General features: G+C 43.1%; 1 protein-coding gene across 1 annotated transcript in view; it reads left to right on the top strand.

The window, feature by feature from the left end:
- Positions 1-5,036: 5,036 nt before the first annotated feature.
- Positions 5,037-14,596, top strand: part of ATP9A (ATPase phospholipid transporting 9A) — a 101,007-nt gene continuing 91,447 nt past the window's right edge. The window contains exon 1 of the mRNA XM_089664234.1: positions 5,037-5,274. Coding sequence (XP_089520360.1) covers positions 5,039-5,274 — 236 coding nt within the window. The 5' untranslated portion in view covers positions 5,037-5,038. The remainder of the gene's footprint in view (positions 5,275-14,596) is intronic.

Raw genomic sequence — 14,596 nt, 5'->3', positions numbered from 1 at the left:
TTCCATGTGCAGATACATTTCTAACTGGAAAACATTTTACATTGGTTCTAAAAGCAGGTTTGTTACCGTAAAGCGATGATATAGGCAATTAAAAAGAAAAAAAATGTTAAATTTATCTGCTCTCTGCAGTAGCAGAGCAGCCCGATCCTTCTTTTCTCTTCTCGGGTCCCCCACTGGCGCTCCAGGCCCCTCCCTCTTGCCAAGTGCCCAGGCACTTGCTAAGGGGGAATCCTAGCAGGCTCGCTCCTGAACTTCTGCTTGGCACGTCCATTCACACACAGAGCTGCAGCTCAGCCCCGCCTCTGCTATCTCCTCATAGGATCACTGGCTGTGGTTGACAGTAGTGGGAAACAATGGCTCCCGCTGCTGTCTTAGCCAATAAGGAGGGAGAGACCCCTGGGATTCAAGTCTTTCCTGCACATCACTGGATCGGGATGGGGCTCAGGTAAGTATTAGAGGGGCCGGGGGCATTGCCGCACACAGAAGTTTTTTGCCTTCATGCATAGGATACAGGAAGGTAAAAAAACTGTTAGCCTTTACAACCACTTTCAGTATTTTTTTTTTTTCATGTTAAAGTGGTAGGTTTAATTTAGGTTTACAATCCCTTTAAATTTTTCACACGTTACAATCAGCATTTTTTTTACTAGAAAATTACCTAAACATTTGCCTTCCAGAAGATTTTAATCCTTTTATGACCAGGCTATTTTCTGCTATTCAGCAAGGCGCTATTTTAACTGGTAATTGCGCGGTCATGCAACACCCAAATTAAATTTATATAATTATTTTTCACAAACAAAGCTTTCTTTTGGTGGTATTTCATCTCCACTTTTTATGTTTTTATTATATACAGTGGAGATCGAAAGTTTGGGCACCCCAGCTAAAAATTTGTATTAATGTGCATAAAGAAGCCAAGGAAAGATGGAAAAATCTCCAAAAGGCATCAAATTACAGATTAGACATTCTTATAATATGTCAACAAAAGTTAGATTTTATTTCCATCATTTACACTTTCAAAATAACAGAAAACAAAAAAATGGCGTCTGCAAAAGTTTGGGCACCCTGCAGAATTTATAGCATGCACTGCCCCCTTTGCCAAGCTGAGACCTGCCAGTGTCATGGATTGTTCTCAATCATCGTCTGGGAAGACCAGGTGATGTCAATCTCAAAGGTTTTAAATGCCCAGATTCATCTGACCTTGCCCCAACAAACAGCACCATGGGTTCTTCTAAGCAGTTGTCTAGAAAACTGAAACTGAAAATAGTTGACGCTCACAAACCTGGAGAAGGCTATAAGAAGATAGCAAAGCGTTTTCAGATGTCAATATCCTATGTTCGGAATGTAATTAAGAAATGGCAGTCATCAGGAACAGTGGAAGTTAAAGCAAGATCTGGAAGACCAAGAAAAATATCAGACAGAACAGCTCACAGGATTGTGAGAAAAACAATTCAAAACCCACGTTTGACTGCACGATCCCTCCAGAAAGATCTGGCAGACACTGGAGTTGTGGTACACTATTCCACTATAAAGAGATACTTGTACAAATATGGTCTTCATGGAAGAGTCATCAGAAGAAAACCTCTTCTACGTCCTCACCACAAAAATCATCGTTTGAACTTTGCAAATGAACATATAGACAAGCCTCATGCATTTTGGAAACAAGTTCTGTGGACCGATGAGGTTAAAATGGAACTTTTTGTCCGGAATGAGCAAAGGTACGTTTGGAGAAGAAGGGGCACAGAATTTAATGAAAAGAACCTCTGTCCAACTGTTAAGCATGGGGTTGGATCAATCATGCTTTGGGGTTGTGTTGCAGCCAGTGGCACAGGGAACATCTCACGAGTAGAAGGAAAAATGGATTCAATACAATTTCAGCAAATTTTGGATGGTAACTTGATGCCATCTGTGAAAAAGCTGAAGTGAAAGAGAGGATGGCTTCTACAAATGGATAATGATCCTAAACACACCTCGAAATCCACGGGGGATTACATCAAGAGGCGTAAACTGAAGGTTTTGCCATGGCCTTCACAATCTCCTGACCTCAACATCATTGAAAATCTATGGATAGACCTTAAAAGAGCAGTGCGTGACAGACAGCCCAGAAATCTCAAAGAACTGGAAGACTTTTGTAAGGAAGAATGGGCAAAGATACCTCAAACAAGAATTGAAAGACTCTTGGCTGGCTACAAAAAGCGTTTACAAGCTGTGATACTTGCCAAAGGGGGCAGTACAAGATATTAACTCTGCAGGGTGCCCAAACTTTTGCAGACGCCATTTTTTTGTTTTCTGTTATTTTGAAAGTGTAAATGATGGAAATAAAATCTAACTTTTGTTGACATATTATAAGAATGTCTAATCTGTAATTTGATGCCTTTTGGAGATTTGTCTATCTTTCCTTGGCTTCTTTATGCACATTAATACAAATTTTTAGCTGGGGTGCCCAAACTTTCGATCCCCACTGTAAATAAAAAAAGACAGGAAATTTTGGAAAAAAAACAATATGTTTTTACTTTCTGCTATAAAACTTATCCAATTAAAAAACAAAATTAAAAAAAAAAATCAAATATCTTGATGCATTTAGGCCAAAAGGAATGCTGCTGCATATTTTTGGTAAAAAAAAAAAAAATCCCAACAAGTGTATATTGATTGGTTTGCACAAAAGTTATAGCGTCTACAAACTATGGTATAGATACTGGAACTTATGCACCTATGACTTTGGCGGGCAATCTTACACTTTGTGGGAACCAGTGACACTAATACAGTGATCAGTGCTAATAATATACACTGACACTGTACTAATGTTGCTGGCTTGGAAGGAGTTAACATCTAGGGGCAATCAAAGGGTTAACTGTGTGTCTAACAGTGCTTAGGGTATTTACTGTGTTGTGATTTTACTAAGGGATGTGCCGGTTTTTAGCCCATGCTTTTCAGGAAAACAAAAACCGGCTCATTCCCGCTGCCAGGACAGAGCTCCACATTGTTTACATTCACAGAGCTCTTTGCTTTCATCCTTGCTGATCAGCGGTCCCAGCCAGCAATCATTGGCCAGGACCCACTGATTAGTCACAGCACAGCCGGGGGTGGAGGGTGAGAACACGCCCCTTACCTGAAACAGCTGGATCACTTATTAGATACATAATCCAGCGAAGGAGAGCCGTCCTGCTGCCATACTCATATGTGTCCGGTCTGGGTATACATTAGTAGAATTGAATTCAACATTTTTCATTGTAAGAACATTAATTTGCTTTTCTAATCATTAGTGCAGAGATCTCCAAACTGTGGCCATGGGGCCAGATGTGGCCCTTTGCTTGCCTTTATCCAGCCCTTGGGACAATATCCCTCCCACTGACACCTACAATGGGGCATCATTTTTGCCACCAACACCAAGAATGTGGCACTACCCCTTCCACTGGCATCAAGGATGAGGCACTATTCCTCCCACTAACCCAAAATATTCCTCCACCTGATACTAAAGATGGCTCATTGTTTACTCTCACTGATGTTCGGTCATTTTCTACTCCAAGTGGCTCCCCAAAAGCCTGAAGGACAGTAAACTGGCCCTTTGTTTAAAAGGTTTGGAGACCCCCGCATTAGTGGGTCAAATTGATATTGTTCTCAACCGCAGTGAGGAGAAAATTAAAAAAGCAGGACAGTAAATGTTTCTAGAAAGTACGAATTTCTTTCAGTGTATGTGGTAAAGTCCATTCCAGGGGTGGACTGACAACTCATGGGGCCCCCGAGCAATAGGGGATCATGGGGCCCCTGTGCCCTTGCCCAAACTCAAAAAAGCCTATGAAAAAGGTACCAGGGGCATCTCATGGGGCCCCCTACTGACCCTGAGCCCTCAGGCAGTGCCCTAGTTTCCAAATGGTCAGTCTGCCCCTGGTCCATTCACTCCCAAAGCTGTTAACAGCAAAGAAAATCTTGAACTACTTTCAAATGACATTTGAATGCACTGAGAATTTTCATACAGATTTTTGAAATTCTAACAAATTCCCAGCTTCAGATCCCCCAATAACTGTATATTTTCTGACAGCAGAACAAAATGGCAGCAGATTGTTATTATTATACAGGATTTATACGGCGTCAACAGTTTGCGCAGCGCTTTATAAAATGAAGGCAGACATTACAGTTACAATACAATTTGGTACCAGAGGAAACAGAGGGCCTGGCTCGTTAGAGCGTACAATCTAGGAGATGCAATTTTTTATGTCGCATGATATTTGCGCACACATAATTTTAGGAAAAATGCGGCTGTGGGGCAGGGAATGATCTGGCCCAGTACAGGTGACAACTTCCTGGCAGGCTTGGACACGTGGGTTCAGGGCTTAGTCCAAACACCCCAGAGCTGACTAATGATGAAAATAGATCACCTTTGACCAAGACATGTCGATTGGCTGGTCTGCAAATTAATCGATCATTTCTTATCAGCTGTATGTACAGTCTGTGTTAAATGTCAGAAAATGGATCATCAGTACCGATCTATCAGTATCTAATCAATCGAATAGTTGATTGATATTGAACATTGATCGGCAGCAAAGAAAGTATCTGCATGTGTTGAGTTGTCTGATAATTCTGTTCATGAGGATGATCACTCTTTTCAAATTGTCAGAGACCTGACTGTAGGTACTGATTTTCCAAAGAAATTTTATTTTATTTATTTTAGATTTTCCAGGGAAATGGTGTATGGACAGAATTGTGTTCTGTAAATGCTGTCGTGTGCTGAGCCATTCAATAATTAATATTAAATTACAGTTTGCGCAGCGCTTTGCAATATGAAGGGAGACAGTACAGTCGCAATACAATACAAGGGGGTTAGAAGGGCCCTGCCCATGAGAACACACAACCAAATAATTTGATTAATAAGGAAATCGCTCATTTGTAATTAATCGATTTAGATTGCTCTTTGCAGCAAGTACGATGCACATTAGGTGCAATGCAAATTCCCTGTAATGCTCCAGGAGGACAGGTTCTCTTTGAGTATGTGCAGCTTGAACAGGTCAGAGGAGGAGCCAGGGAAGGTGCAGCCGCTGTATTGTCTATGAATGAAGGAGACAGGGCTGGCCTGTTCCCCCAGCAGTCCAGCCCCTGCTACTTGTCAGGCTGGAAGAATAGGAGAGAGAGCAGGAAACAGGACAGCACACAGGCCCCACCTTCCTCCTGCAGCCTCTCCATTCCAAGCAACATCCACAGCCTGCCAGCAGCCAAGATGACGGATAATATCCCCCTGCAACCTGTCAGGCAGAAGAAGAGAATGGACAGCAAACACAGGAGAGGGTAAGCAGACCAAGGTGGGTGGGGGTGCTGGGGGAGCCCTGTGTATACACACTGCCCAGCTGACAGGGGGACTGATCTCAGAGCTGCAGGTGTGGTGCTGGGCAGTGGGGACAGCAATCCAGGCTGGGTGGACTGGTACACATCACTGACAGCACACTGATTGCAGCACTGAGGTGGCAGCCCTTCTCATTTACAGGGAAAGCCCTTGTGAGCCTTCACTGTGTTCTGTTTGTATACAATTCTCTTTCTTTCTATGTAGCCATGAGGCCTGTTATTGAGCATGTAACCGGGAATATTTACACTGTAACATCAGGAATATTTACAATGTAACATCGGGAATATTTACAATGTAACATCGGGAATATTTACACTGTAACATCGGGAATATTTACAATGTAACATCAGGAATATTTACACTGTAACATCGGGAATATTTACAATGTAACCAGGAATATTTACACTGTAACCGGGAATATTTACACTGTAACATCAGGAATATTTACACTGTAACATCAGGAATATTTACACTGTAACATCGGGAATATTTACACTGTAACATCAGGAATATTTACACTGTAACATCGGGAATATTTACACTGTAACATCGGGAATATTTACACTGTAACATCAGGAATATTTACACTGTAACATCAGGAATATTTACACTGTAACATCAGGAATATTTACACTGTAACATCGGGAATATTTACACTGTAACATCAGGAATATTTACACTGTAACATCGGGAATATTTACACTGTAACATCAGGAATATTTACAATGTAACATCAGGAATATTTACACTGTAACATCGGGAATATTTACAATGTAACATCAAGAATATTTACACTGTAACCGGGAATATTTACACTGTAACATCGGGAATATTTACACTGTAACATCTGGAATATTTACACTGTAACATCGGGAATATTTACACTGTAACATCGGGAATATTTACACTGTAACATCGGGAATATTTACACTGTAACATCGGGAATATTTACACTGTAACATCGGGAATATTTACAATGTAACATCGGGAATATTTACACTGTAACATCGGGAATATTTACAATGTAACATCGGAATATTTACACTGTAACATCGGGAATATTTACAATGTAACATCGGGAATATTTACACTGTAACATCGGGAATATTTACACTGTAACATCGGGAATATTTACACTGTAACATCGGGAATATTTACAATGTAACCCCGGGAATGTTTACAATGTAACCCCGGGAATGTTTACACTGTAACCCCGGGAATGTTTACACTGTAACCCCGGGAATGTTTACACTGTAACATTGGGAATGTTTACACTGTAACATTGGGAATGTTTACACTGTAACATTGGGAATGTTTACACTGTAACATCGGGAATGTTTACACTGTAACATCGGGAATATTTACACTGTAACATCGGGAATATTTACACTGTAACATCGGGAATATTTACACTGTAACATCGGGAATATTTACACTGTAACATCGGGAATGTTTACAATGTAACATCGGGAATGTTTACAATGCAACATTAGGCGCATTTACAATGTAACATCGGGAATATTTACACTGTAACATCGGGAATGTTTACACTGTAACATCGGGAATATTTACACTGTAACATCGGGAATATTTACACTGTAACATCGGGAATGTTTACAATGCAACATTAGGCGCATTTACAATGTAACATCGGGAATGTTTACAATGTAACATCGGGAATGTTTACAATGTAACATCAAGAATATTTACAATGTGACAATGTAACATTGGGAATATTTAGAAGGTAACATTGGAAACATTTTGAGTGTAACATTTGGGAATATTTAGAGTGCAACAATCTGACTGTATGATCTTTGTACTATCCGCTTCAGATTAATCAAATATAATATGAGGACCTACCTACCGTACCAAATTAGACAGGCCCTTCTGCTACACAGCTGTTGGTAGATATAAAGGATCAGATTGTAACAATCGCATAACAATTTAATCAGATAACATTGTAACGTGTGTGTTGGGATTTATGGGTGGGAACTGAAGCACTCAATTTTTATATCTCTTGGGGACTGAAGTCAAGATCTGTCTTCCTTGATTGTAGAGTCTCACTTCTCCTGTGACGTTATTTTGAATGTGTAATAAGTAAGGGACAGGAAGGAGCAGTAGTAATGGCAGGTGAGCAAAGCTGGAAACTCAGAACTAGAGAACATGCCAGCCGTGAATCTGGTAGAGGTTAGCTTCAATAATGAAAGTTTTGGTGGGGTAATGCTTTAAGATTTACCTTAGAGCTGCATTGTAACTCTTGAGGGATTGGGATCTATAAGGTTGTAAAAGAATCATTCTCTGTCCCCATAAATCCTCAGTGTGTGTGTGTGTGTGTCAGTGTTCAGCGATGCCTGGAATGGGTTAAAGTGAACCTGTCATTACAGAAATGCCAATGCTTTCATTGTTAACTTGTGAAAATGCTAGTCGCCTGGCTGGATTTGGCTTCTGTACTTGAGGCAGAGAGCAGGAATAAGTAAGAGGCAAATGGAAGTCAGAGGTAATGTAGACTAGTCCCATTTCCCATGACAGGTGTGTGTTAATACCCCCAGGGATGAGGTGACTGGGGACAGACCTATCTCTTATTACCGATCACTGATGATCGAAGATTTGCTGTATTGGGGCAGCCCATATCTATGTGTATTGTTTAAAGCTGGTCATACGATAAGCAAAGTTCAGCAGATTCCTGAAGAACCAGGCGAAATCCGATACCTGGGTGGCCCTATCAACCCCCTCCCTATTGATGTTCTGAGCTGGACAGAAAATCTTTAGAAGAACAGCAACTGCATTCCAATGGATACAGCCACTGTTTAGGTACGCTGACAGCTGCTGGTGGCGGCTGTTCGAATTTAATAAAAGTAGACGGGGATTTGTCCATCTACATTGTGTACCATGGCTCAAAAAAGCGTCACCTTTTTCTCAATAAAAGGCCATCCTTGAGCTTCAGAGAGTGACTTTGCCTAGGCTGAGATGATGTCATCAGTCTGCTGCAGGCAGGAGGGAACATTTCCTTAGTCTCCTTTACCCCAGTGATCAGAATTCACCACTGCAGTTTTGTAGCAAATTATTATTATTATACAGGATTTATATCGCGCCAACAGTTTGCTTAGCACTGTACAATATAAAGGGAGACAATACAGCAAGAGGGATAGGAGGGCCCTGCTCCTTGGAGCTTACGCAAGGTAAGAGGAGGCAGCAGAGGCTCACTTATGTCAGACACTTGTGAACATGGGTAAGAACTTCACAGGACTTACATGATCAAACAGGGGAAGTAGGATGGTGATCCTGGATGATGCCTGAACAAAGATGGCTCCGTTGTTCTAGAGAAAAACGCAGAAGACATTGTCAGGTGGAACACTGTGATCTCTATGCACAGAGTAAGGATTGTTTACATTTCTACGGAAACGTAAGACTGCGAGGACCTTGTACTATATATGTTGAAATGGATTGGGATTGGGTCTCTTGCCAGGTTTTTAGTGCTTAATGTGATCGCAGCAGCACGGTTGTAAACTGGATTTTCTCGTTCCCTTCTCACTAAGTGCATTCTCAAGTATTCTATGAAACAATTACCAGAGACAGCCAGGGGCCCTGTGATGTGGTCACCAAGGCTGACCAGACCTTACAGTGACTGTCCTTGTCCCTATAGGATAGTCCCACGATCTATATAGAAGCCTTTATGTTGTGTATGTTAGTTTTTCCAAATTTGTGTTAGCTGTAGTTTGGATTATCTTTGTTTGAGAAGTCTGAAGGCTGGCAAACATACAGAAAGGTCACCTAGATGTCTTTGCTCTTTCTTTGTAATGGTTTTGTTATTAGTATGTTATATAGGTAGGCACAAGGGGTAATCATGGACCTTTAAGTACCACAGTGCTCGGGCTAAAGATTCTGTAATGAAGAACAGAGTCCATCTGGTCATTGTTGGCACAGTACTAAGTAGGGCACGGCTCCTCTGAGCTATATTATGGATATGATTGCAAGGAAGGTACGGACTTGTGTAGTTGGTGTAGTGAATCGGCCCACAGTAGGGATGTACCGATACTGTTTTTTCACCAACGGGTACAAGTACCGATACCTTTGTGGTGCGAATTGAGCCCTAACAAAATGAATGGGCTCCAATCACACTGCAAAGAATTGCATGCTATTTGAAAAAGAATGCTGTGCGATTCCTGTCCAAATCGCATGTGGTTTCCTGCACCGTTCCTGTGTTAACCCAGGCTTGTGATTTGAGTTCATGTAGGAGCGGTGCTGGAAACCTCCCTGATGATGGGTTCCACCAGCTCCCGCTTCCGATCCCATTGTGGACATCAGTGGCTGTGGATTGGGCTCCTCTTGCCTCTCCCATGGCTCTCTCTTCGTAGGCCCCAGCAGTTCCAGCCATCCACTGATAGGTTAAAACAAGTAAATAAACCTTCCTAGCTATGTACTAATGTTAGCAGCATAAGGATTACAAATCGTTAATGCTGATTGAGAGCGTTTAGTTCCACCTTAAGCTTTGGATGGAGTGGGGAAAGGATAAAACGCTTTGCAGGTTTTTAGTGATTCCTGACTCTCCACTGGGGCAATTTTCCTTCCCTATTTGTCCTGTGACCAAAGTCACCAAAAAGTGATGGGAAATCCAAAATCTGACCGTTGTCATTACAACATGTGGTGAGGGGAAGTCTATCAATGGGAACACTTGTTCTATTGAACACTTTCTAATGGGGCTGACACGGTTTCCTACTTTATCCAATCTGAAGAATAGAATAATCATTTGGTCCAGGGCAGGGTTTTCAAACATTTTGAACAAAGGACCAGTTTACTGTCCTTCAGATCTTAGGGGGGGCTGGACTGTGGCTAGTGACTGTAGTAAATGACCCATCGTCAGTGGGAATCCATGAATGATGTGTTTAAAAATATGGCCTAGCAGCTGTGATTAGTTTGTGAAAGAATAACCATTTGTGTCAAAGGAAGGAATAGTGTCCCATCATTAGTATAATTAGGAGGAATAGTGCCCCACCCCATTGGTGTCAGGGGAAGGAATAGTACCTAATTATTGGCGTCAGTGTCAGGAATAGTGCCCCATCATTGGTGTCAGTGGGAGGAATAGTGCCCCATCATTGGCATCAGTGGGAGGAATAGTGCCCCATCATTGGTATCAGTGGGAGGAATAGTGCCCCATCATTGGCATCAGTGGGAGGAATAGTGCCCCATCATTGGCATCAGTGGGAGGAATAGTGCCCCATCATTGGCATCAGTGGGAGGAATAGTGCTCCATCATTGGTGTCAGTGGGAGGAATAGTGCCCCATCATTGGTATCAGTGGGAGGAATAGTGCCCCATTATTGGTATTAATGGGAGGAATAGTGCCCCATTATTGGTATTAATGGGAGGAATAGTGCCCCATCATTGGTGTCAGTGGGAGGAATAGTGCCCCATCATTGGTATCAGTGGGAGGAATAGTGCCCCGTCATTGGTATCAGTGGGAGGAATAGTGCCCCATCATGGGTATCAGTGGGAGGAATAGTGCCCCATCATTGGTATCAGTGGAAGGAATAGTGCCCCATCATTGGTGTCAGTGGGAAGAATAGTGCCCCATCATTGGTATTAATGGGAGGAATAGTGCCCCATCATTGGTATTAGTGGGAGGAATTGTGCCCCATCAATGGTATCGGTGGGAGGAATAGTGCCCCATCATTTGTATCAGTGGGAGGAATAGTGCCCTGTCATTGGTATCAGTGTGAGGTATCAGTGGGAGGAATAGTGTCCCATCTTTGGTGTCAGTGGGAGGAATTGTGCTCCGTCATTGGTATCCGTGGGAGGAATAGTGCCCCATCATTGGTATCAGTGGGAGGAATAGTGCCCCATCATTGGTATCAGTGGGAGGAATAGTGCCCCATCATTGGTATCAGTGGGAGGAATAGTGTCCCATCTTTGGTGTCAGTGGGAGGAATTGTGCTCCGTCATTGGTATCCGTGGGAGGAATAGTGCCCCATCATTGGTATCAGTGGGAGGAATAGTGCCCCATCATTGGTATCAGTAGGAGGAATAGTGCCCCATCATTGGTATCAGTGGGAGGAATAGTGCCCCATCATTGGTATCAGTGGGAGGAATAGTGCCCCATCATTGGTATCAGTGGGAGGAATAGTGCCCCGTCATTGGTATCAGTGGGAGGAATAGTGCCCCGTCATTGGTATCAGTGGGAGGAATAGTGCCCCGTCATTGGTATCAGTGTGAGGTATTAGTGGGAGGAATTGTGCCCCATCGTTGATGTCCATTAAAAGAACAGTTCCCCATTGTTTGTGGGAGGAATAGTGCTTCATCATTGGTGTCAATTGGAGGAATATTGTCTCATTATTGGTGTCAGTGGGAGGAATAATACCCTGCCATTGCTGTCAGTGGAAGGAACAGTGCTTTTCTGTTGCTGGAAGGAATTGTGTCCATTCATTGGTGTCGGTAGGAATAGTGGCTTATTGTTGGTGTCAATGGGAGGGATAGTGCCCCAAGGGCCATTTAAAAGCAAGCATAGGGCCACAGTTTGGAGGCTGCTGGTGTAGGGGATGTTCTGATACTGAGTAATATTTACCTTAACCAACAATCCTACAACAGCTGGCAATCCCGGAGAAAAGTCTCCAGCAATAGACAACGGATAGACCTTCTATGTCACCAAATATAATGCAGGCTTGCAGTGGCTGACTTAAGCAAGAGGGTGGGGATACAATCGGTTGAAGATTGCTAGAAAGAGATGCTTTAGGGAGAGGAGTCATCACAACCAGAACCAGCGGGGATGAAGACTAGGATTCTGGAGTAAGTAATACTCTCCTTTAAATTACCCCTAGAAGAATGATCATTATAGTCGTGGAGTGTATGTATAGGCAAATGTTTAATCCTAGTTTTGGATACAGTTGGGAAGGGTTAGAACCTCCGAGAAGTTTTTATTGCTATCCATGTCCCCACTTTAGTGGGGACATGGATAGTGGGGGACAGTACATGCGACAGTACAATAACAATACAATGTGATACACAAGGGTTCAAGGGCCCTGCTCTTTGGAGCTTACAATCTAGGAGGGAGGGGATAGTGGTACAGGAGGAGATAGCTGTGGGGGATGGAGTGGTAGGAAGAGTGGAGGAGCTCGGCATTTAGCAAGGGGTAGGGTAGGCGTCCCTGAAGAGGTGGGTTTCAGGGTGCGCCTAAATGAGAGGAGAGTAGGTTATAATCTGATGGATTGGGGTAGTGAGTTCCAGAGGATGGGTGACGCCCTGGAGAAATCCTGGAGGCGGGCATGGGAGGAGGAGACCAGGGAGCTAGAGAGAAGGAGGTCTTGTGAGGAGCGGAGTGTGCGTGTTGGGTGGTACTTGGATATTAGGTCGGTGATGTAATTTCGGGCAGTATGATGGACAGCTTTGTACGTCAGTGATAGGATTTAGAATTTGATCCGTTGTGCAATTGGAAGCCAGTGGAGGGATTGGCAGAGGGGGGTGGCAGAAACGGAGCGGTTGATAAGGTGAATGAGTCTGGCTGCCGTATTCAGGATCGACTGAAGCGGGGATAGCCTGTGGCGAGGCAGGCCAGTGAGGAGGGAGTTGCAGTAATCGAGTCATGATATGATGAGGGAGTGGATGAGCTGTTTAGTGGTTTCTGGGGTTAGGAACGGACGTATTTTGGCGATGTTGCGGAGGTGGAGTCTGTATGAGTTTGTTAGTGATTGGACTTGGGGCTGGAAGGATAGTTTTGGAGTCCAGAATGACACCAAGTACTCTGGCCTGCGGGGCGGGCCTGATAGTGGCATTGTTGGACGTGATGGAGAAGTCAATGGGGGGTGGTGTGCGGGCTGGGGGGAAGACTAGGAGCTCGGTTTTGGAGAGGTTCAGTTTAAGGAAGTGGAGCGACATCCAGTCTGATATGTCGTTTAGTAGGTTTGTGATTCGGGCGGAGACTGAGGGGGTGAGGCGAGGGGTTGAGAGATAGATTTGTGTGTCGTTGGCATAGAGGTGGTAGTTGAAGCCGTGAGAGTGTATGAGTTGGCCAAGGGAGGAGGTGTAGATGGTGAAGACAAGGGACCCGAGGATGGAGCCTTGAGGGACCCCAACAGAGAGGGGGAGTGAGGGGGAGGTAGTAGCGTTCAATCTCTCTGTTTGGCTCAGTGACCATTGTTACCCAAACAGAATGTGATAGGAAATCCAAGATTTTAAAGTTGTCACAAGAACAAGGGGTGAGGGTAAGTATTCCGATGAGAGGGACACATGTTCTGGAGGGTAATTCACCTCATTTTATAGATCTCCTTTCAGTTCCTATTGCAGTTCAAGGACAGGAAGTAAGGGAAAATATTAATTGGGGCACAGACGGCAAAAAATAACCTGACTGTTTTTATCCCTTCTTTTCTCTACCCCCCCCAAAAAAAGGCTTTCCTTTATATACTGCACATTTAAAGCTGCTGAGGAAGGGAGAGACACATTTTACATTTTAGGCTTTAAACTATTCTACCCCTTAAGCATTAACCTCACCCTAACCATAACCTTACACTAAATATAAACCCTTTAGGTGAGCCTGTGATTGTTTCAGGTATAGTCTGTTTGTAATTTAAAATCCAGTTTATCCAGTTAGTGTTTCATACAACCTCATCCAGTCTTTATGAATACATGGGGTCCTGGATAGCCGACAGAGCTTCATGAACGTGGGTCACTAGATCTGCCCATCTGCAGTCTTGGAATCCATTATTTGTTGATATTCTCTGCCTGCCTGTCTCTGTATATGTGTGCATATTTAATGTATTAGTAAAAAATATATATAATATATAACTATAATTAAACATCCTAAATATTGCTGCCACCCACAAGCTGGGTGTCCCTGCTGTATAATTACAGTCATTTTGGAGTATGACTAGATCTGTAGCGGTCAGGTGTTAGCAGTTGGCGTGTTTGTGTAAGGCGTTCTGCCATCACTGTATATCATAACAAAGGTGTGCCTTTACCAGAAATATGGTGAGGTTCTCAAGTCCTCTCTTCTTATGTAAAGCTGCAGTCGTTCTGGATTTTGGATAGAGTGGGAAATGGTTAGAGCCTCTGTCAGGTATTTCTGCTACCCAGGACTCCAGTATAGAGATTTTCCCGTATTCATTATTCCAGGATCAACCCTTACTAGACCGTAAAAGAGGGAGAATCTGCAATAGGGAAATGAAGAATCATTTTTTAAAAATGACCTGGGTTCTACCGTTCCCCTACTCAGTTTAAAAAGAAGCATTTCTGGTCTGCTCCACATTTTTGTAAGTTTTGGGTATAGATATACTTTGAAGCT

Source organism: Staurois parvus, unplaced genomic scaffold (assembly GCF_062004578.1).
Source record: "Staurois parvus isolate SC_StPar_1 unplaced genomic scaffold, SC_StPar_1.0 ptg001862l, whole genome shotgun sequence".
Taxonomy (NCBI): Eukaryota; Metazoa; Chordata; class Amphibia; order Anura; family Ranidae; genus Staurois; species Staurois parvus.
Note: the sequence above shows the minus strand (reverse complement) of the source record. Positions and strands in the feature narration are given on the sequence as shown.